This window comes from Haemaphysalis longicornis, unplaced genomic scaffold, assembly GCF_048455015.1.
Source record: "Haemaphysalis longicornis isolate Haplotype H1 unplaced genomic scaffold, Haemaphysalis longicornis Haplotype H1 scaffold_1, whole genome shotgun sequence".
Taxonomy (NCBI): Eukaryota; Metazoa; Arthropoda; class Arachnida; order Ixodida; family Ixodidae; genus Haemaphysalis; species Haemaphysalis longicornis.
In genome coordinates, this window is record NW_027526203.1 from 98,053,120 (window position 1) to 98,076,948 (window position 23,829).

At 47.7% G+C, this 23,829-nt stretch overlaps 1 protein-coding gene across 3 annotated transcripts in view; it reads left to right on the top strand.

Moving 5' to 3' along the window:
• Positions 1–23,829, top strand: part of LOC144178324 (nose resistant to fluoxetine protein 6-like) — a 305,623-nt gene that overhangs the window by 237,428 nt on the left and 44,366 nt on the right. For all 3 annotated transcript variants that reach the window (XM_077706081.1, XM_077706099.1, XM_077706090.1), the window contains one exon: positions 7,346–7,463. In XM_077706081.1, the coding sequence (XP_077562207.1) occupies positions 7,346–7,463 (118 nt within the window). The remainder of the gene's footprint in view (positions 1–7,345; positions 7,464–23,829) is intronic.

Consider the following 23,829-nt stretch of genomic DNA (forward strand, 5'->3'; position numbering starts at 1 on the left):
GTGGAGCGCAACTCGTGTTCGCAGTGAATTGCTGTCAGACGTGTTTCCCACGAAGTTATCAAGCCTTCGTGTGAAATGCAACGCGTTGCCCTTTAATCGCTGCCCAAACCTGTAGCGTCGGTAGTTGCGACGCAAACGAGCCTCTTCCTTTAAAGGGCCCCTTCGAAGTATCCAGAACAGACGCTCTCTTGATGACCTCACCAGGAAAAAAAGATGCGTAATTGACTCCGTTTTGTTTCGCAGAAACAGGCGTGCGTCACGACGCCCTACACGAGGGAAAAGTACGAAACATTCCCTCACGTGTAGTTAGCGTGGTCTTGCTTCCATTTTTTATTGCCGGTTGTGACAGAATTCTGCGAACTCAACGACGTTTCTCTCACGCACATTTTCAGGATACCGCAGCAATTAAGGTAGCGATTTTGGGCGTCTATTAGGTTCTCAACCTGGCGAAGGTGCACGTAATCGAAAAGGGAACTAGAAAGCTGTGAAAGAGTTTATTAGTTGAGGTAAGGGGAATTCTTTCCCTGCATCATTGTTGCAGACTGGTCGAAGGGAATTTAGAATGCCAAAAATTGTTTTCGCTGCTTTCGATGTTATAATTTGGTGAAACCCTTGCACGTATCACTACTCCCTTTTAATTGATAACGTTAGCGGAACAATGATACACCATACCAGCGGCAGATAGGAGTGTATACTGTAGATAAGTCAACGTCAGGATTTCACCGTGACATTCAGGCCTCTTGTGTGAAAGGCATCATTTTGCGTTTTTAAGAGAACAGAAAGCTTCGCTTGAGACAGATATAATTAGGTTTAACGCGTCCTTCTTATGCCAAAACTGGAAAGTTTGCAGGTAATGTGAAGTGCCTTGCGAATTTCGCAACTGCTCATATTACCTTCCCCAAATTCGCGCAGAGAAAACACGCAGGGCTATGGGCTTTAGCCGGCTTGTTTTCAGCTGTTGCAGTGAAAGCGTTTTATAACCACAGGAGAAAAAAACCTGCTAGGAGCAGATTACACTGCAGCAACACCTGCTGCGTAGAGCCTATATCGCTCTGAGTGGAAGCTGTCGCATTCTTTTCCACGCGCAAAGCTTTAAATCTTAAGACCCCTATGCACCACGTAGCCCTCTCGGGAGGATCCAAAAATTTCACGAAACGCAAGCATTGGGGGTGCGTTGAGGGCGCATCGAAGGCATTGAGGCCGCGCACGTAATCACGGCGTGGCATCACCTCCTATTTTGCAGAAATGTCCACCGCCGAGTTATGAAAGCGTTCCAAAATATGCCGCAAATTGTCCTCTTATGGCCACGCTTTAAGAGACAACCGCTAGAGCTTCCGCTTCAACACCATCATCCGATACGAAAAGCATCATAACAGTTAAATTTGAAAGTTCCAGGCAGCTTCTCGAAGGATCCGGAAGCTGCTTGTTCTAGGTGGACGCCATGATTCCAACTCTACTGCACCACCCTGATTAGAGTAATGACCAAAAGTTCGAATTTTGCAATATCGTAGCTTGTCAGCCAAAGGGCCATCAGATCGCCAAGGAAAGGAAACGCCCGTATCTATAGAGTTGATGCGCATACAAACGACGCAACACACGCTTAACTGGAAAGTCTGAAATCTCTGCCTCCAGTCTACTCCAGATGCCTGGCCATGGTCGTGAATCGCATATAAGGCGAACATTTGCGCTCCCGCCTTTATTGTGACCAAAGTTACCGCGTGGCAGCCAAAACTTCAATATATTAAACCTACCAACATTTTGGTAGACGTCCTTAATTTTTCAAAAATGCACCCCGACCAGATGGGCTTCCCTTATACCCTTGACTTCACAACATTGCATCTTTCCAACTGCGGCATTTTAAATGCAGAATTTAACTGGGCTATCGCATTTGGCTGTCTTGAATAATTACTGTATGTATACAAGGACGTTTTTGGAAGATCACGCACGATACCAAATTTCTCCGCTGTAAATGGCGCAATGGGTGAACTTTATTTACATGGTGTGTGACACAAGATTCGAAAATGATCAATGCGAATCCGCAACCTCTAGGTTCTCTGGTCAATCATATACAGTCGACTCCTGCTAATACGAAGTCCACGAGGATTGGAAAAAAACTCGGAATTAACCGAAATTCCAAAAAAACGGAGAGCACAACAGCAGCATTGTCATTAGTACGCAATACGTCTCCCTTCTTGGTATTGTGCAGAATATCGACTTTCCTCGCGAAGTCGACCGTACGACACGGGTTGCCGTGGTAGTTAAGACTTATCGCTAACTTTGAAGCCTCAAACACCCATTACGCAAACTTCGCGCACGGAGCTGTGCGCAACAAAGAAGGTTGAGGATCTGAAAGGAGAGATGCGTACGCTGGCGCGAGTCTCCACTTGACAGCCGCATTATCGACTGTGCGCCGGCTGACTCAGTTGCAATAGCACCGACATAGTAGAGAGCACTGCGGCGTTTTGAGCTTAAAAATTTTGAATTTCATCGATACATGACTGTCACCTCGATGCTTTTTTAAAAAAAATAACTTCTAATTAACCGACATAATGTGTTTTAGATTCGAATTATCGGGCGATTTCTTCTATTAAATTGATTGTAAAATTGGCGCGACCTGAACATCACTGCCAATTAACCGAAAATTCCAATTAGGCCACTTCGAATAATCGATAGTCGACTGTACTTTCTAAAAATCTTACATAGTGTGGAATCTGTCCTTAGTGTCGACGCGATTCTGCGAATGAGCTCTGTTCCTTCATAAGTGCCATTTGTAGCGCGTAGTCTGGCGTTGGCATGGCCGGCAACTGCGTTTCGGTTGGGCAGATTGACTTTTTTCCTAATCAAATCGCGACGCAAAGTGTCGCTGTTAATGGACGTTACTAGGCGGAAAAATATACATCTCTAATATGGTAAACGTTGAACATAAATGATGAATTTTGGCCTTGATTGAAAGAATCTTTCATTGATGCCCCATCCTACTCTGTATTCGTTGGAAAACTAGTGGGGCGAGTCCGTAGTGCAGGAGTCCCGGGCTTGGCTGGCCGTCCGGACCCGTCTCACCAGGTCAAACTGTGGGAGCGGGGTTCAGAGCTGTACAGCTAGGTGGCCAACCCTGAAGCAGAGGGGTGGGAATTGGAAGGTTTATGGCAGCCTTCTCGCACTATGTGGTAAAAAATGGGTAAAACTTGCCTTGTGGCGAGTGAAATGCCGGAAAAATCAAATGCCAGGGTGTGTTGTAAGGTAAGGTGCGGGCTTGAAGTTGACGGAGGTTGGTTTCACCGGGCCTTTTTCAAAATGCGAGGAGGATTGCTGCGAGAGAGCTTGTAATGTGTGAGACTGTTGGTGTTACTGAGTAGCGGATGGGCATTTAAGGTGGTAGGAGGGGGGTCAGGGGAAAAGGTAGTATGTCTCCTTTCGGGCCGCGTCGCGCGCCGCTTCATTGACGGGTACCTGACAATGACTCATAGGTTCGTAGGTTCTAGCACTCCTCCGGTAGATGAGTCGGACGTTCGATGATGCATAGGGCAGTGAGAGGAAGTATAGCTTGTTGGAGATGTCGACATGCTTCCTGCCCCGACTGGCTTCCTGCGAGGTAGTCGTTACGAGTGGAAGCAAGGGAAATGTGATGACTATTCCTCCTGCTTCAGTTTGTGTTGAAGCTAACGTAGAGACAGTGGCGACGATGTAGTTTTATCTTTATTTTTTATTTACAAATACTGCAAGTCCATTGAAGGGTCCAAGCAGGAGGGCCGTCGCACACACAAAAAATGAAGGAAGCTCTCACTAATGCTAAAACTTGAAGGTCGCGAAGCTGTACGCAACAGTAGCATTTTAGATGCGACGCTGAGAGGAGCATCTCTCGCCGGCGGCCCTGTCCTTCCTGCGTCGTCGTTGTCCGCATCCGCACAGCTGCGTCTCTCCTCCGCTCGCCTCCTCTCCTCTCTCCGATAGCGAACACTCTCTCCCAACATCTGCGGTCGCGCTGCGCGCGGCGCCGCGCGCGGCTGCGCACTGTGCGCGTGTGCAGTACTCTCTCTCTCCGCGGTCTCCTCTCCTTCGGGCGCGCTGCGCATAGAAGCGGAGTGCCGCGCTCCGGCCGGTCTCTCAGTCGACGGTCGTCCGAGCTTGCGGTTGCGCTTTCTCTCTTGCCGTACCCGACGATTGCGTGATTCGACGCCAATGGAACCCCCTTAAGCGTCGCATCACACCAGGGTTCCCGCGAGGGGAGGTGGGCGTAATTTTTCCTCTCTTTCGCCTTATGGCGTTGTTTCAGCCTCAGCTGGAAAGAGATTGAACACCTACGCAGGAGTGCATCGAAATCGCAAAAAAAAAAAAACACTGTTGAGAATTCTAATTATTCAAGAGAGTGAAGATTGGTTACAGTCGGTTCAGTTAGTTTACTCCAGTACTTAATTGCACGCGGGAAAAAAAGAATTACTTTAAAATTGCACTTCGAACGCTGTATGGAGTCCGCGATTCAGGTTATCTATGCCGTGTTTGTCGAGGATTTAGTGACTCAAGGAATTCATCAGTTTAAGCGTACGTTTGTTATTTTTAAGCAGGAATAGAAACTTTAACCTTTGCCTTTGGCGGCGTGCTTGGAGTGTTGCAATGCCATGCTGATCCATTATTCTTGTCGGCGAGTCAGTGGGACGATATACAGGAAAAATTAATCGGACGGATGTACGCTGGATCATTCCATAGCATCAATATTACTTTTTGTGTGAGGATCCCAGACAGCTGTAGGCGTATTGCGGTCGCGGTCTAATTAGACCCCGACTGGAATACGCCTACAGCTGGAGGTGTAAGCGAGTAGCTTAACGTTTGCTGTGGCCTTTTTAGGCTTGTGCCTGAGTAAGCGAAGTTTTCTAAAATAAGTTGCACATGTGTTTGATACGTGTTTTTTCCAGCTGAAATTATTTCTTAGAGTGACGCCAAGGTATTTATACTCTGGAACCTCAGCTAAAGGTTGTGACGGTAGATTGTATGGAAGGACAGGTTATTCTTTTTGTTAGTTATTTTCATTAAAACGGACTTCTTGGCATCTAGCTTCCTTTCCCATTTGTGACATTACGCCTGAACATAATCAAGCTTTGTATTCAGTATTTGCTGATCTTCAGGGCATGTTATCTTATTGTATAATATACAGCCACCAAAAATAACTTTTACACTTTCACTGTTAGCGGTTACAAGGATGTTAACACAAATTAAAAACAATAAAGGGCCTAATACGCTGCCTTGAGCAACACCCGGAAGAACCGGAAGCTCAGCCGAAGAATGTTCATCGATACAAACATATTGAAAGTGGTTCGACACGTACCAAGAGATCCAATTAGTCGCAGGTAGACAAATGCAGGAAGACCAATCACTTTTAACTGGTCCAATAACTGAACATGAGAAACTAAATCAAAAGCTTTCTGGAAGTCTAGAGAAATAACGTCAACTTGACCAGTTTTTTCAAGAACGCTAGCAAGTCATGCACAATAGAAGTGAGTTGCCTGATCGTGGAGGATCCTTTCCTGACACCATGTTGACACTCCGATAAGGTGTGTCTGTTTAAAAAGGTGATAATGTCGTCAGCTGTAATTTTGATTGTCTACAATGGAGGCGGTATATGGTGACCAAATTGGGTCTGGGGATGTCATGCGGGTTTTCAAGTCACACGTTCGGACGCCTCGCTCTTGCAATAGAACCCGGAAACACTGATGCATTAATAAATCATTAATACGCCATGCAGTTTATTTTCTTGCGTTTAGCGGTAATATGAAAAAAATAAATTATTGACAAGGATTTTATGTCATTTTCGCACAAAAAGAGAAGAAAACGTCACATGTCTCGGCGACGCAATGCTGCACAATAACCCTGACTGTTTAACTCGGCGGAAAAGGCAAATTTGGGGGTTTACATTTAACTCCTAGACATATCGCCTGTTCGAAGAAGACTACGAGAACGATTACGCGGACTGTTTTTTGCGTTGTTGTAATACGTCATTAAATGACTTGTTCAGTTGAGGAGCCTATATTGCATAACACAATTTGTTACTGTGTGCTACTTGCTGCAACCCTGCAGCATTAGCATGGCTTGGGGCTATTACTACTTGGCTCCAACAAGCTGGCAGATGACGTAAAATCCTTGTACAAAACACGAGAACGACGGAATAAATCATATGTCGCACTTTATTTAATGCTCGGCGAAGCCGAAGTAGTCAGCACACTGCATATAGTGCAGAACGGTGCTCGCCGCTCACATTTAAAGGTACGCAAATTGCTAGTGGTGCGGCATGCAGCGATGTTACGATAATGACGCAGGCCTTCGCTCCACAGAGCGCTAAGCTCAGCCGCTACGAATATTGCGTCCTGTAGCCCGTGTTTGGACGCATTATAACTTTGTAGTTGGAAGGCCGCGATCCGAAACAAGCGCCGAAAGCCCTGCGCCAGCGCTTACGGCACTGGCTGAGTTTTAGTTGAGTTTCTAGCTCTAGCCGCCGGGTGGCGAGCGCGAACTCGGAGTTGCGAATTGAGTGCAGCTGAAAACCTGCTTAACGCGAAACGTAGACGGCCCTCCTAACGATAATAGAAACCAAACTAACTTGGCGGGGGGGAAATGTTCGTGTGTGGGGCTTCGATACGCGGCCCAAAGCCCTCCACCTTTCGAAGGGAGCGTGTATGGTACTGATTTTATAATACGTTGACAGAGAAGCACACGATGCAGTTTTGTGTCATTGGTAACTCCGTGGATGCTGAACGCATTACAATTTCAGGAACGATGATCATATATGACTTCGGTGAGAACTTTTTCACGGCACCCTGAAGGCAACCTAACCTGTTTTGCTTTATAAGTCGTAACGTTGTTTGCAATGTGTTGCAAGTTTTAGTACTCTTCGATTTTTTTCTACTTGATAAAAGCAATAAGCCACAAGTAAAAGTCGTCTACATACGTTTATGGAAAATTTGTTTTTGCTCCTAATGTACAGAAATATATTTCAATCGGTCCAGTGGTTATTGAGAGCTATAGCTTTCCCCTACTTGAACGGGAGATGAAGCTTCCGCTGAGTCATAAGTGTGCTTTAGTATAGGGTGGTTTAACCGTGAACTCAGAATGGACCATATAGCACGAGTAAAAAAGCATGCACGAAAAAGGGGCGTGCCAGAAGCATGAGGAAACGCATTTTACTCCGTTTGCAGTTCCGTGAAACTCTGCTTGCGAGGCGTGGGAATGCGACTGAGCATGAGATATGTACGCATGCTTTTGTTCTCCGCGCCAGTGCTCGTCCCTTTCGTGATCAATAACAAGCTGAATCCCACCCTCCCGACCCCCAACCGCACGCTCACACATAATCACGCAGGTCTACAAGGATGTCCTCCTCACATACACAAGGCTGCAGACATCCATTGCAGTCCGCGTCGGCATCTGCGTTCCGTCCACGTGCAGCAAAGAAGACGTCTTTAAAATGCTGAATCCAGGTTAGTTTATTTTTATTCTGCATTCAGTGTTTCATCGGTGCTCATTCTAGTACACCTGGTGTGCTCGTGGCTGAACACGGTGTACTGGTATTCCACACATATCAGCCTACCTAACCATTCTTTTGATGAACTAAGCGTCACACTCTTAGGTTTTGGTCTAACCGAGAGCGGGAACAGCGTGAATCGTACCTCATATACTAAATAAGCACCAATAAAAAATGTACAAATTAGCACTCAGGCCTGCTTTCAACGATTAAAACAGTGCAATCTACCTAATCATGTCCGTGGCACTGTATTTATAGCGGGAGCCGGGTGATCCAAATCGCCGTGTACCTTGCCCATTTTTTGAGTTGCATCGCTTCCTTTTTTTCTTTTTGCTTCCTTTGCTTCTCCCCGATTTTGGATTCTTTTATCCATTTTTACATTTTATCATACCTGATGTTGTTTCCAAGTTCCTCTTTTACATTTCGGTGTTACGCTTTCAAACTTATTATTTGTACACGTAAGTCTGCGTTTGATGAGGAGCACCCTCTGACCTCGCTCCCCACCCTTCTTCCCGCTTCTCTCGCAACCTTCCCCCGAAAAAACGAAACAGCAGAAATTCCGAAAATTGACCACTTATTGGTTCACCCCCTTGCACAGTGACACATTTTTGAAAAGCTGTAACCCTTTAGATTACAGGTTTTTTTTTTTTTTCCAAGAGAGATTAAGAGAGAGAACCTTCATTTAGAACCAACGGCGGTTCAGGCTACCCGACCACAGGTCGTCTTCATTGAATGCTAAACTATGGTGTAGTGCGTTTTTGTTGTACCGCACTAGAGCTAGCTGTTCCTCGAGACAGGAGGTGCGAGTCAGCCAGGTTGGGTCAATGGGGTATGGCAGCTGCGTCGGTGTGCGTAAGTCAGGAATACTGGGACTACTGTCAGGACCTTCCCATGGGACATGTTACTGACTGGGATATCCACCACAGTGTTTGCACGCTGGGGTTCTGCCCTTCCTTTAGAGAAAAGATGTCGTCCGGCTGGGGTTCATGTTGTGTTAGTCTGCGCTTGTCTCAGTAATACTGATTGCTGCCTGTCGAGGTTATGCGGAGGACGGAGGTAATTCCCTTCTGTTCAGCTTAAGGTCTCTTTATGTATTGTTTGTGATGTCACGACAATTGGACCTCGCCAGGGAGATGCTCGGTGCCCGGATTCTTAACTCACGGGCGAGCGTGTCTGCCCGAACGTTGCCGCGTGGCCAGGTGCCCAAATAATATCGCCGTGATGATGATAGTGACGAGGTCAGCGCTCGTCCTGTCCGTTCCCTTCGTCCACGTCCTTTTCGCGCTGTTGCTCAGAATGACGCCATACCAACTGGCCCAGCTCACCACTATGCTACACTATTAAATAAATCTGCTGTATCTTTATTCATGTCGTTCAGTATAATTTGCCTGCATGCTTCTTGCGAATCTGCGAAAATGATCACCGAGAGTTCTGTCGCATGGGGCTATGCGGTGTGAAGGTGTCGTGGTATCTAATGCCTCTGGCTATGGCGTGGAGTTCAATGCCGGCTGTGCTGATGTTGGCGCTACTTTTGCGAATACTAGATACTGACGGATGAAGGTCTCTGTTCAGCACTACGATGCGGTGCTGGCCTCCTGCTGGAACTAATATTAGCATAGTATATTGCTTGGCTTGCTGGAGAACGTTTCACCAGTTTATTTAAAGAATTTAACTCTTTGCCGTCTTCTGTCCTTATTCCTTTCGGGATTCATATGACGTGTGCTTGTCACGTTTCTTTGATTCATTGATAAATAAGCGAAAATATAAGTCAAGAAAAAATCCGCCGTATATATATATATATATATATATATATATATATATATATATATATATATATATATATATATATATATATATATATATATATATATCTTGTGACGAAGATAAGTCGAAGAGGACGAAGTTGTGTGCTCGGTGCGTGGCTTTGCTTAGTTAGTGCTGTGATGGACGTCATCATGTAAATACATCGCTTCGCATTCAGCCATTGTTCCTGTCATTCGTCCTGCCGCCACGTAACATTTTGGTGAAGGTGCGGGGTACATCCCCATACCGGCACTGAAGCATTGCCCGCCTCTGCTCCTGATGCGTTTTCCTGAGGGTTCCTGGATTGCGTCGGCTTGCCCCAGCCCCGGAGCTTCATGGACACGTCCACGTCCCCAGCCCCGTGTCCCCAGCCGGCGATCCGCCGCGACCAGCCGAGAAGTAACCAGCCGCGAAACTGACGACGATGCCGCTCCCCCTGCCCCCCCACCCCCCCCCCCCCCCAAGTACACCGGCGCACCTCCAAGGTCCTTCGGCGTTTCAGCTGCATTGACGGGCATCACTGTTTGTGGGTCGTGGTTCGTCGAGCTCATCCCTTTCATCCGTGGCGGCATGGACTTCATCACTGTTTATAATCATCTCATTTTTCATTCCACGTGCTCGCTCATCCACTGCGCCCTAGACCGGGACAGTCGACGGGGGGCGGGGAGGGGGGGTGTTGCGACGGGAAAAGGAAAGGAAATTCAGTGGGGATATTTTGAGCTCGGCAGGGAGCTCACCTGCATACAACCCAGTGCAGGGGAAGGGAAGGAGAGGGGGAGTGATAGGATAAAGTGTAGAGAGAGAGAGAGAGAGAAGAGAGAGAGAGAGAAAGGTATAAAGAGAGCTGTCAGTCCTAGAAGGCTGTCAGTCCGGGCACGTCAGTCAATCACTGCACTCCGGGCTACAGCCGCTGCGTAAGGCCGGTCGTCTCCAGGAATGGAGCAGATAAGCGAAGACTCCCGCGTCGACGAGGGGGCCATGTCACGAAGAGATGTCGAAGAGGACGAAGTTGTGTGCGTGGTGCGTGGCTATGCTTAGTTAGTGCTGTGATGGACGTCATTGTGGAAATAATGGCTTCGCATTCAGCCATTGTTCCTGTCATTCGTCCTGCCGCCACGTAACAATATATCATTGACAGCGAAGCTGTATAGCAAACCTTCTGTTTACGGTGTTCGCCGTTAAAAATACCAAGAAAATGCCGAGTGGTCGTCCACGCGTGCCTTGAGCGCACCTTCGTCAAGCTAAGCATATCCATTTAGAGTGACTGGCCAGGACTGGCCACAAAAACACTCTAGCGTTCGCCGTATCGTGGCGACACTTGCTCGGAACGAGAAAGACACGTCATAGCCTACGCCCCTCGTTCGTTCATCCTCGTGTCGTCGTGTGCATGCGCTCTGCACCGTAGAAGAGCCGCGACTTGTATGTCGAGGCTGCTGTAGGCGATCACTGACTCCACACGGCCCGGTCGAGGAAAAGGCTGCGCTTCGAGAGGCTCGGCCTGCAAAGCATCCGGTAGAGACGATAAGTCGCGCGCGGTTGCATAGTGGCGTACGAAAACGTCGACCGAAACGACGAGCTCACTCTGGCCTTGCTCAACGTAACGTCATTGAAATTCCATACCGCCGATGTCATCCACAGCACCACAACGGTACTAAAACTCAACTTCACGTCCACAAATGATCAACTGCAACAGCTTCGCCATTCAAGTCTTGCGCGTGAGTGCAAGCTTCCCTGATTTTTTTCGTGCATATTAGGGCGGGGCGCCGGTTGAAAAATTATAATTTGATTTATCGGAAGGCTCTAATAAGTTAATTCATCGATTATTCGGTTGCGTTGGTTTAAGAGAAATTATCAAAATAATATTTTAACAATAGTAATAATAATAAAGTCGTGCACCCCTCCGTTGAACGACAACGATGGTTGCACGCGAAGCTTTCTCGTGATGGATTCTTTGGTTGGCCAATCCCACACTGGGAACATGCGCTGCTCTGGAGGTAGGCACCGCCTTTCTAGAGCACCTACAGTCACTCTCAGGTGTGCCCTCCGTATGCCTAACATTTAGGTTTGGGGTGTACTACGCAAATCGGTACCTGCTGCTTGGCGTTCAGTGAGCACGTTTTGAAAGGGCGCCGGTCTGAGGTGTTAAGCCCCAAGATGTGATGTTAGGCCTAACGTCCTAAAACTCAATATGGGAAGTTAGGCCTACGGTCCTGTGGCCAACAGCCTTACGGCACGCAGAGTATCGCCGTTCTTCTCGTGACTAGTTCCTTGATTGTCGTCCGAATTTTCCAAACCTCTTCGACCATGTCAAAATGGAGCAATCGGATAGACGCGGGATTCATAACACGAGTCACCCAGGTTTGATTCCGGCCACGGGAAGCAATTTTCCTTTCACTTCACCCATAATCATCCATCATCATCGTCAGAGAAACTTGGCTCTATTGCACGGCGTATCGGGGTACAATGCCATCACTGAGAACACAAAATATTCGCTTTAACACTGCATACAAGCAATACCAATATGCTCTGTTCTTCAGCCTGGTCACAGCTTTTTGCAGTGGTTACAGGCAAAGGAAAATAAGTGCCCTGGGATATAATTGAGCTCGGCAGGGAACTCACCTGCGTACGACCCAGTGCGGGGAGGGAGAGTAGAATGGGATTGAAATGATAGAGCAGAGTGTTAAAGAGATAGAGATAGAGAGAAGAAAGAATAAAATATAGGGCTAATTCAGGCTGGCACATTATACGCATCCCACATGAGCTGAGCAGATCATCATAATAGCGCCCATTCTGGCGGGACGCTTATCACCACATTCATCACTCGCACTATTTCTAGATTTAGAAACATTGGCCCGTGCCGCTATTGCAGGGGGCGTCGATTAATCGTGGTTTACTTACATTGTAGTCGGTTTAGATAACGATAAAACGTTGGAGTGCCCACTCGCCTTTTTTTGTACCATGTATATTTGTATTTAGAGCAGCCATTTTCCCGTCTGCCTTGGCTATAAGATTACGGTTTTAATGACCATCATCTCCGAGCATGCCCGTATTGCTTTTTGTTGCTGTTGTTGTAAAGTCAGGCGGGTTATTTGAGCATGAATATGATCCACAACACACGTGTGCACAATTTAAACATGGCACCCTTGTTTGATTTCGCTCACGTGACTTCGAGCGATTAACCGAGTAAAAAATTAATCGCCACTAAAGCATTAATCAATTAATCGGAAGGTTAATCTATCAAATGCCCACCCCTATAGTGTATATATACTGTGAGCTGAGTGGGAGCCTCGTTTGGTAGTTCAAAGTGTTTGTCAGCGTGCAGTGCAACCGTCGTCACCACTGGTTTGCGGCCGCGGATTCTTCATCTCTGTAAATGGTCATCGTCACCGACTGTATTTCATCTTCGAAGGATTATCAGTGACTGGCTCGGTCGCCGTCTGTCCGCCTGCCGACTCCTCCTTCGAATAAAGCGGTTTGAGCGCAACCGTCTGCCGTCTCCAGCCATCGGCCTTACTAAATTGTGAGCATCCTTGGTCTCTACCGCTGCCGGCTGGCGTTCCACTCTCGGTGTAGGAATTCTGGACTGCCTGCACTGCTTCCGCTTCAGCTGTACATTATCATCGTCATTAGGTGACGTGCCAGCACTTCGTCTTCATCTGTGTAAATACTCATCATCATGGTGTCTGCTTGTTCGTTCTTCGCTCGAGCGTCAAACTAAAAGTAGCTTCGTACATCGGTCTCTCGAGTGAACCTTGACCTCTCAATATATGCATACATACATGGTGAGTGAGAAGTCGCACACACGTGAAGAACAATAACAGCGAAGTTTACAACTTACGTTTCCGCAATCGCACTTGCTTTCACCGTAGTAGAATGCGTTTGGCTACACACTGTTACACACTACCGATACAGTAAGAGAGAGAGAAGTGTGAGGGAAAATGGCGTGTCTATTCCATCGGTCTGCGATCGGGGGCCAGAAAATTCCATGGGAGAACATTCTTCACGGCCAGCGGAGGGGATGGGGCTTTGGTCAGGCATGGGCGAGTGGTTGCGTGGTGCAGTAGTGGCTGATTATGGCTGCAGTAGATCATTATCAGTACGAACCGTGTTGCTTTGCCACCCAATTGCAGCACGCGGGCGAAACCGTGGAAACCACTGCTGTGCCTGTGACAAAATCGACATATGTGGCCGCGGAGACCACAATTGAAACAAATCATGAAAATCTGTCGGAGTCGGCGGTGGCACGGCTCTGCTGTCGGAAGTAACAGCTGGGCTGTTGAAGCCATGTCTCGTCGAAGAAGAATGGCTGGCGAGATTGTTTCCGCTGTGCGTGGGATGCCTATAGGGCGCTGCATTTCTTCGAGATAGATGGACGCGGCGCTACTCGTAGACCGGAAGGTACAACGCAAAAGCGATCCTCGCAGGAATTGTTGGCATAGCCCTGCCGTACCGACGGGGGGTATCGTGGAAGAACTTTTGCAGTGCGCACTGGTAGCTCACGGTCTCCGCCGTGCGGCATCCACAGCCTTGCTTGGTGTACTTGCCCGTAGCTCCCATTCCTGAAGTGCTGGAGTTCTTCTTTGATAATCTTGCGAACCAACGGGGCGATGTATTCCGCTGTTTTAAGGTGTGTTACTCGAACAACCCACAATGCACAAAGGCGATCAATGAACACAATTTCTTGCTGCAGTGACGAATTTTTACCGATGAGTTACGGGTGGTAGTCTTGTGGAGTGTTTCGGACATACATAGAATAATCAGTCATGTTATGACCACGATGGTACGGAGCTACTTCGCTATGAAAGTTACTTTTCACGGCAATTTCTTGATATAGTTAGTAATTTTACGTTGCTGTGATCGTTTATTACCGGCGTATTGAAGCGCAGCAAAGACGAGGACAGGAACACAGACGACGACACACAGGGCGCTAACTTCCAACTTTAATGACACAAATAACCCAACCACCACATTATGCCAACAGCCAACATGCCTCATTTGAACCAACCAGGATGTAGTCAATATCACAACAACACAAATAAAACTGCGGAGACGTTTAACATTGTCAAAAGACGATAAAAGTATGCAAAGCAAGTACACCGATAAAAACCAATAAAAAAGGACGAAAGAACTTTACAAATGGGAAGTTGCGAAATTCACGCAAGGGCAGCCAGAAGACGCATGCGCGAGAGAGAAACGCTCTGCACAAGAATTCACGGGTTTGACCTTAAAAAATCTAACTCTTTTGCCCCGAGAGTTACCGACGGCTTCGAAATGCAATGATCCCCCAAATCAGCGATGGTTTTCGCCTCCAAAATTTCGCGTGTAAGAGGGTGTCGGTGCTTGGCCAAAACAACACACTTCTCAAACAGGGGAGGGGAGGGGAACAGCCACACGTTTTGCAGTGCATATCGAGAAAGCCTCCGTTCTTAGTACGAACATTGTAGCTGTGCTCCTTTAAACGTTCGTTCAGGCACCTGCCCGATTGGCCCACGTACACCTTGCCGCAACGTAGCGGAATCACGACACGCTCAGTGCACTTAAAGAATTTATTCCTGTGCTTTGCCTTGCATGAGGGCTTTGCCGAGCTATTAGGCTTTGTCAACCGGCTGAGCTTACCTAGCTTCTCGGGAACAGAAAAAAACTACTTTTATGTTGGAGCGAGCGACTATCTTCTTGAGATTACGGGACAAGCGATGCAGGTACGGGATCACCGCCACCTTGCTTCTCTCCGTTGGCGTTTGCGCATCATCACGTTCGTTCATGCGAGACTTCCTGAGTATGCACTCAGCCACCGATACCATAACATGAGTTGGGTACCCTGCCTCTGCCAGGCGGACCGACTGCTTTGTGAAGCTTAGGCCCATTTCGTGCTCGCAAGACTTCTTCAAGGCATTGGTAAAGCATAGGTTGACGATACCTCTTTTAACAAGTTTCGAGTTGGCAGAGTGATAGGAGAGCAACGGCTTATTGGTTCTAGGCTCGCACCTCCAGCAAATGTGATTGTCGTCAAAGGAAAAACATAGGTGAAGGAAGCGGATTCGATTCTGGACAGGTAGCTCAAACGTTATTTCGAAGGGTGCTAGTATTGTCTTCATCATAGCTAGAATTTCGTTGGCATCAGGTTGGAAGTCACCAGCGGAGGACTCTAGGAGGAACAGGTAATCATCGACGTAACCGAATACTTTTCTGATTTTTGGGACTGCGAGAGAGTTTGCTATGCTGGTATCCATTTTAGCTAAGTACAAATCACTGAGGATAAGTTCTATGCACGAGCCAATGCAGATCCCGTTTCTTTGTAAGTGGGGCCTGCCTTCCCAAGCAATGAAGGTGGACCTAAGGTAAAAACTCAAAAGTTCCAAGAAGCCACCACATGAGATACCGGCTTCCTCGACACAGGTCAGCAGTCCAGCGTGAGGTAGCGAATAAAACAAGTCAGTAATGTCTACAGTGAAAGCCTTCAGGCACTGGTCAGACTGGGAGCTGACATAGTCCAGAACTTCCTCCGAACTTCTTACAAGAAAGGGGTCATCTATGGCCAATAGGTTGAGCTTTGATTGTAGGTACAAAGCAAGTGCATTTTCCCGCGTGCCATTCTCGGAGACAATAACCTTCAACGGCATGTCTATCTTGTGGGGCCTTGCACTGAAAAATACATTCAAGCACTCGCTCTTGGCTGTGTTCACACTTTTTAAAACCTGGCTTAAGTCAAGTTTTGAACAAAGCTTTTTCGCCTCAGACTTTAGGCGAGACAGGGGCACACCTGATTTACACTCGAACACTTTGGAGACAGCATCAGCAGCTTTCGCGTTGAAGAGCCCATGCGAAAGTACGGCAAACCCACCCTCTTTGTCTGCTGGAAAGACGCACAGCGAGTTATTCCTAAGGAAGGACAGAACCCGTTTAACGGGTATCTTAGGAGGGTGTGGCTTATAATGCTTCAAAACATCCACGCCTTCAGAGACGTATCGAGCCGCCTCCTCATCAGGAGCTTTACGAGACACCTGGCGAACCATGGACAATAATTCAGAAACGGAAATCCTTGGCTCCAACGCAAACTTTGGCCCCAAGCTAAGCACATCATGAACATAACCTGGTATGTATACCTGTTCAGGAAAGTGGACAGTGTTCCGCTGAGTACGCTGTCTGTCCGGTGATTGGGAGCGGAGCACCTTCAGTTGCAGCTGCCACAAGAATTCAGTGGTCTGATCTGTTAAGGTCAGGAATTCCCGAAGGTGGCCTCCTCTGGATGAACCGCTGCTGTTCCTGAGTTAGGCCACCAAAACTTGCCGGTACAGCCGTGCTTGTCTCAGTACCCCGGCTCTGAGAATCTGGCAGATCCTAGTCCCATGTCCCTTGGAAGGAGTGCAACCGCCGAAGAGGACGCGAACAACTCCCGGCAGGCGGTTCTTTCGCATGCAGTACGAGAGTGACCGGGCTCTGCAGACTGCCGTGGCGATAAGAGCGACAGTGGCGGAGGGATCACGAAGAACACTGAAGAACGGGCCCGGCAAGGCGTACGTGGGCCGATCGGGCAGGTGCCTGAACGAACGTTTAAAGGAGCACAGCTACAATGTTCGTACTAAGAACGGAGGCTTTCTCGATATGCACTGCAAAACGTGTGGCTGTTCCCCTCCCCTCTTTGAGAAGTGTGTTGTTTTGGCCAAGCACCGACACCCCCTTACACGCGAAATTTTGGAGGCGGAAATCATTGCTGATTTGGGGGATCATTGCATTTGAAAGCCGTCGGTAGCTCTGGGGCAAAAGAGTTAGATTTTTTTAAGGTCAAACCCGTGAATTCTTGTGCAGAGCGTTTCTCTTTCGCGCATGCGTCTTTTGGTTGCCCTTGCGTGAATTTCGCAACTTCCCATTTGTAAAGTTCTTTCGTTCTTTTTTATCGGTTTTTATCGGTGTACTTGCTTTGTATACTTTTATCGTCTTTTGACCATGTTAAACTTCTCCGCAGTTTTATTTGTGATGTTGTGATATTGACTACATCCTGGTTCGTTCAAATGAGGGATGTTGGCTGATAATGAGCACTATATACGTGGCGGTTGGGTTATTTGTGTCATTAAAGTTGGAAGTTAGCGCCCTGTGTGTCGTCGTCTGTGTTCCTGTCCTCGTCTTTGCTGCGCATCAATACGCTGCTATGTACCAACTCGCCCAAACCAATACTCTCCTGAACGTTTATTACCATACTAAAATGGGCAGTATTTGGATTCTACTTTGTTGTAAATTCCTTGCGTTCTTTCTACAGCTCTAACGCTTTAAAAATGGCACTATACTGCAGTGACGCTTCCGCGCTACGTAGACAAAGCTCACAGGTAATCAAAACTTCTCGATTAAGGATGGTCCCTTAAAAAATGTTGGCATAATTTTATAAAAATATTTGCAACACGGCAACTTTTTACCTTGAATACTAACTTAAATACGGAGCATTTTTTCCGTATAAGCAGTTTGCTGTCAAATTTAAAGCTATTACTTGTGTCCTCCACCTCCAAGGGTTGCGGAAGCATAGGGAACCGCACTGCAAACGAAACAAGCCGTCACCTCCAGTTTTCATTCCCTACAGGTTCGTAGAAGATTAAAAAACGTCGGACGTCACGACTGTAGTGCGGTGTCCTAGAACGCCAGGCATGGTCTATTATGCCCCAGGAGCTGCATTCTGAGTTGGGTTCGTTTCAAAAATGTCCATTTCGCGTCAGTTTCATTCGTGACGTAGTTGCCATTGTGAGGCGTTTGACCAATGGATGTGCTGCGTCGCATCTCGTCGTCTGCTTTCAGCCAATTAGGGCTCGCTCGAAATGGACACTTTGACACGGAGATGAAATGGACACAACTGAGAATTTCTTCCCAGTCATCAGTCTCTGCATGAAAGCTGTAACTAGTAAAGAAACGCAAAACACCGTCGAAAGCAACTCTGTCCGGTTCCAACCCCAGATCAGTGGTGGCTATAATTGGTCTTTTGTGGTGACCATCCCTCCCAGTTTGATACTGTTGTTACTCTAATGCCTGCTTTTTCAGAAATGATCGGTTGTTCTTGGTTAGTATGTGGCCAAGTCTTTAAAACATATACGATCGCCGTCAGGAGTCTCATGTCCAATTCCGGTTCCTATCTGTTATACTCGTTTAGTTTCAATACCTTATATTCCACTGCACCTTTTCAAGTGAATGGAACAGGAACGAGTGCGCCATAGCCGAGTGGGCGGCACGCATATACGGACCGCTTGACACCCTTCTCCAATTTTAAAGCAAAGCTTTTTACCTCTACCCCCCAAGAGTTCTTTCGCGACCGTTGGTGTCACCAGAAAACTCCAGCGAACAAATAAAAGAATTCACTGGCACCGCCGGTAGTCGAACCTGGAACTAATAGACTAACAAAGCGGAAGCCCGTTGTCTTACCGATTTAGCTACGAGCCCACGCGAAGACAGGGAAGACAGGTGGTGTACTCACCAAGCACATCTACGGTTTACCCCCATTGTTCTCGCTGAATGCCACGTGAAAGCGTCACGCGACCACTCACGCCCATCTAGCGGCCCTGTGCGCACCTTGCTCATGTGCTAAGAGTTACAAAAATTAAAGGGAGCTCACACCAATGCATGGCATCTCACTTCTAGTCCGCCAATGTGCTATCAAGCCTGTGGCCTCCAGTGTTCACGTAAACAATCACAGCTCCTTGTCGTCCGCCCTCACGCCAAACCAAGGAATACATTCAAATACTCCTTGATGGTCAGGCCATCACTCCAAACCCCAGCGTCAAGATCCTGGGCCTACATTTCCAGGCCAACACCAAGAGTGACGTCTCCTTGCAGCGCCTCAAAAACAACATTAATCTAATCATACACATGATCAGGCGAGTTGCCACCAAGAAGCGAGGCCTAAAAGAATCCGGTACCTTTCGATTAATTGAAGCTTTTGTCCTCTCGAGAGTTACTTACGACAAACCCCTATCTTCTTCTCGACAAGGAAGACATAGAGATGCTTTATATAATGATTAGAAAGGCGGTCGAGCAGGCCATTGGTCTTATCATTAGTGCGTCCACACAGAGGCTGCTTAGCACAGGGCTCCACAACACGGTGGAAGAGCTGATCGAAGGCCATCTTTCTAACCAGAAGGTCCGACTCAGAACAGCGATGGTTAACCGCATGCTTCACCAGATTGGCTCTGCAGCCCAAAATGTCACTCAGCTTGACGTACTCCCAGACTTTTGGCGACTGAAACTAAAGATGCTCCCTTTGCTTACAAATATGAACCCCTCACATGACGAGCGTCACCGAAAAGCACGGGCTCAAGTGCTAAACACCACCCTCGGTGGGGATCATGCAGTTATCTACACACATGCCTCCAAACATCGGGGGCACCAATACGCCATCATCGTGGCTTCTTCCAGAATCAACCTCCTTGCGTGTACCTCGCTTAGGACCCAAGAAATGACGGCAGCAGAAAAGGCAGCCATCACCTTGGCTCTCGCTCAACCAGGGGTTCGGAGGATAGTCAACGATTCCGAGAAAGCCTACTGGAATTACCAGTAGGGTTGGGTGTGCTGACCTGCACTGCGCGTGCTAAAAAAACACTCCCCAAACGGTTCCATTCAGCTCATCTGGACACCCCCTCACGCTTCAATGGAGGGCAACAAATACGCCCACCCAACAAGCCTGCGCTTTTACCTCCCGTTCTATGGAGCTGCACGAGGACAGTCACCCGCGTGTCACGTTCAGGGAGATAACCCAGCATTATCACCTTCTGAGACAGACCGTACCTTCGCCTTACCCTGACCTTTCGAGAGAACAACAAACTACCCCACGGCTCATACAATCCGGGCTCCTTCCCACAGCCTACGCGTCTTCACTTAATGTATCCGAATCGCTACGACGCTGAATGTAAATTTTGCTCAGAAGTAGGAACACTCCGCCCCGTAATCGGCGTGTGCGACTTGAGCCCTGACCGCCCTCCTCTCTTTCCATCAACTACCCAACAAGAGCAATGGGAGATGCTGCTGTCCAGGCCCTGTCTACCTACCCAGCTTCAGCGGGTGGACAGAACACAGGCTGCGCGGACTGCATATGGGCCCCACAGAAGGAGGAATCACTCCCCAGGGCTGCACTCTGGGCCGCTCAGAAATAACAGAAGTATTTCTTCTTCTTCCTCCTCCTGCTTCTCTTCCGCAAATCTCGTCGCCTCCGTCCGCGGCGCAGAGACGGAGAAGACAGATCGTCTAACACCGGTTTGTAGCTTACTTTAATTTTATAAAAAAAAGTTTCCACTCTCGCGCTACACCAGTACAACTCAACCAAACACCGTTCATGCTTCAAGCATTGATTTAACCTTAACAAGAATATTTCTTTGAAGTAATAAATTGTGTGGTTAAGTGCATTTGACTTCTCTCTGGTTTTGCTATAAGTAGAGCGACGTGAGTGAATTTAAGTGACGTCGCATGGGTAATCGTTATGGGTGCCGTTTACAGCTTTGCTTTCCAACCACATTCACAGGGTGGATTGGCGCGATTTTTTTTTACATTGGCTGGTTCTTCCCTTTTTAAAACTTGTGCTTTCTCCAAAAAGCTGTAGGGCAACATGCCCCAAAAATGAAGAAATCAACCGAGATATATGAAAAACGTTGTGCATTCAAAAATGGATTGTCTTGCTCCGTACACTGATCAATTCTCGTAAAATAGGGGCACCTTTTTGAAACCACATGTGCAGCCGAGTTATTTTCTCTGTATCCAGGAAAACTCGCAGACGTGGAAAGATCGCGTTGGCTCCGAGCTCCAGTAAGAGGACAGTGAAACTATATTTCCACTTGAATTAAAATTACTTCGAGTATATTTCGTCGTTAAATGAAGAGCGGCAAAGCGAATATTACAGTTGTATTTACATATGGGACGTCATCGCAATAATGGCGTCTGTCCGAGACTGATGCATGAATGCACCAGCCAAGAAATGTGCTATATAGAGTTACAATTTTACATTTTAATTTCGCTTCTTCGCGTTTCTATAAGAATGTTTAAATGGGCTTTTATATGTTGTATTAAAAACCGTTTCATGGCTGCACCTATTTTTTCTCAACTAGGGGAGCGTTAACCGTCGCGGTGGCTCAGTGGCTAAGGCATTGTGCCTCTGCTCCCAAGGACCCTGGTTCGATTCCCGGCCGCGGCGGCCGCTTTTCTGATGGAGGCGACAAGCGAAAACGCCCTTGCGTTGGTTATTTCGGCGCACGTTAAAGATCCCCAGGTGGCCGAAATTAATCTGGAGCCCGCCACTGCGGCGCGCCTCGTCGCCTGTGTAGCGTCGGTGATTCAAACCCCACAATCAATCAAGGCGAGCGTTAACCTGCACGTTTCTTTTTTCAGTAAATTGATTTTGTTTCGTCATTTAATTAGGGGCATCCGAATAATCTGCATTTTCAATATGAGTCGCCTAGTTCGTATTGTTCCGTTGGTTTTCGCTGTCTTAAAATATAAAGTTTTGGCCAAATATTCTGGCTTGTTATAAATAGTTATGCCTGAGTTTACTCTTAAACGTGCTGCAGCCCCTTTGTTCAGCAGCTGAGATCAAATGTCACACTCCAAGCGCCGCAGATTGGCGACTGGTCAACCTGGAAACACAAATGCGCGCTTTAGTTCATTCTTTGCCATTCGCATTTCTTGTAGCTCTGGAGCAACAGTTTTATGCGGCGATGCCTGTTTTTGCGATTCCCGAAAAAAATTCAGCAGGTCATTCACTGCTCGAGGCCGAACTTTATTTTAATTTCAGTGTTCGCACACCCATACTCCAATTGTCACCATTATTATTTATCAATACTGTGCGCCAGGGGTCATCAACCTGCAGGCCGCGGGGCAGTATTATGCGGCCCCCAGCACGTCGTCATAACCCCCACCCCTCCCCATGCCACTTCCTATCTGAAGGCCGACACGCCAGTTTTGGCCTCAAATGGGGTAAGATGGAAGACAAGAACAGAGTATTGATCGCTTCTAGTTGGAATTGTTGCCCATGTGCACCCTTAGCCAATTATTGTCACTTCGTTGATGTTTTTGTTGGCCTGCAAAGCCCGCCCCCCCCCCCCCCCCTGCCCCTCTTCTCCCTTAGTGGATGTGCCGTCCGGCCCTCCGCTGTGTCGGCTTTATACCACTCGGCCCTCAACCTCAAAAGATTGCGTACCCCTGTTTTATGATGTGTACTCTTGGGCGAGTTGCTAGTTCATAGTAAAAGATGCTACAGCGCGAAATAAAACACGGACGCAGAAAGACGACGGGGCGAGCGCTGACTTCCAACTAAATTTAATACGATGAACCTTGCACCTTTTATACACATTCTTCATGTTAACATACCTACAAAAATATTCTTATCTCTAGTATTACACCACCATATCAGCACGCGTTCAATGCACTTGGCACAATCTATACAAACAACAATTCACGTCATGCGCAAAGTGCAGCACGTGTTCGAAAGGAAGTCTATCTTTGTTTTTGACAACGGAATAGACGCTCGGCTTACACATTTGCTGCCATGCCTTAAAATTTCGTGCGCTTCAATGATTTCCCGAGTAGTTTCTACATATCATCAGGCGGATTAGGGTGTCTTGGGTAGAGAGGTGGGCTCGGAAGCCAGTCTGGGTGGCAGGCAAGGGAGCGTGATGTGTGAGATGCCACTCAAGACGAGTGAGAGCCATACGCTCGAGCAGCTTCCCGACACACGAGGTAAGCGAAATGTGCCGTAAGTTGGTGGGCGTATGGGGCTTACCAGTTTTAGGAAGAACAATTTTTGAATGTTTCCAAGTTTGTGGAACTTTGCCAGTTCCCTATATGCTATTGAAAAGGCGGAGAAGATTTCGAATACCCTCATCTGGGAAGTTTCGGATGAGCTTATATTGCATACCATCCTCACCCGGTGCGGTGTGTCGTCGTAGACAGTCGAGAGCGTTGAGTAGTTCGGTCAACGTAAAGGGAATATCCGGAGGAGATGGTGAAAATGTGTGAATTGGAAGAGCGGGCGGTGGGTTATCTGAACTGGCAGGGAAGTGGAGGATTTGCCGATCATTAGCGAGTTCTGTAGGAGAAGCCCCAGTGTGGAGCAGGATACGAGAGATGGGTTGAGAAGGGCAGGAGGGGTTAATAAGGACACGGAGGAGGCACCAAGTACGTTTAGTGTGCATTCGTCGGTTAAGTTCATCACAGAGATTCCACCAGTTGGAGCGAACAAGTTCACCAGCATACGTTTGGGCCTCTTGGGTCAAGATATTTATACGGAGGCGCAGTTTCCGATTTCGTTTCTGGCGGCTCCAACGCCTAAGAAGAGAACGACGGGCATCCCATAGGTGCAGGAGGTGGGTGTCGATGTAGGGCGCCTCCGTGTTCGGGTAGACGCGTTTAGTGTGCCGCTGACAAAGATCCTGTATCTATTGAGGCCAGGAATTTGGGTCCGCGGGGTCTAAAAGGGGAAAAGAGGCCTGTCTGACTGCATGCCAATCTGTCAATTTTGTATGCTTATGCGCTCGCCGGCGCAGACGAGTGGATGATAACGT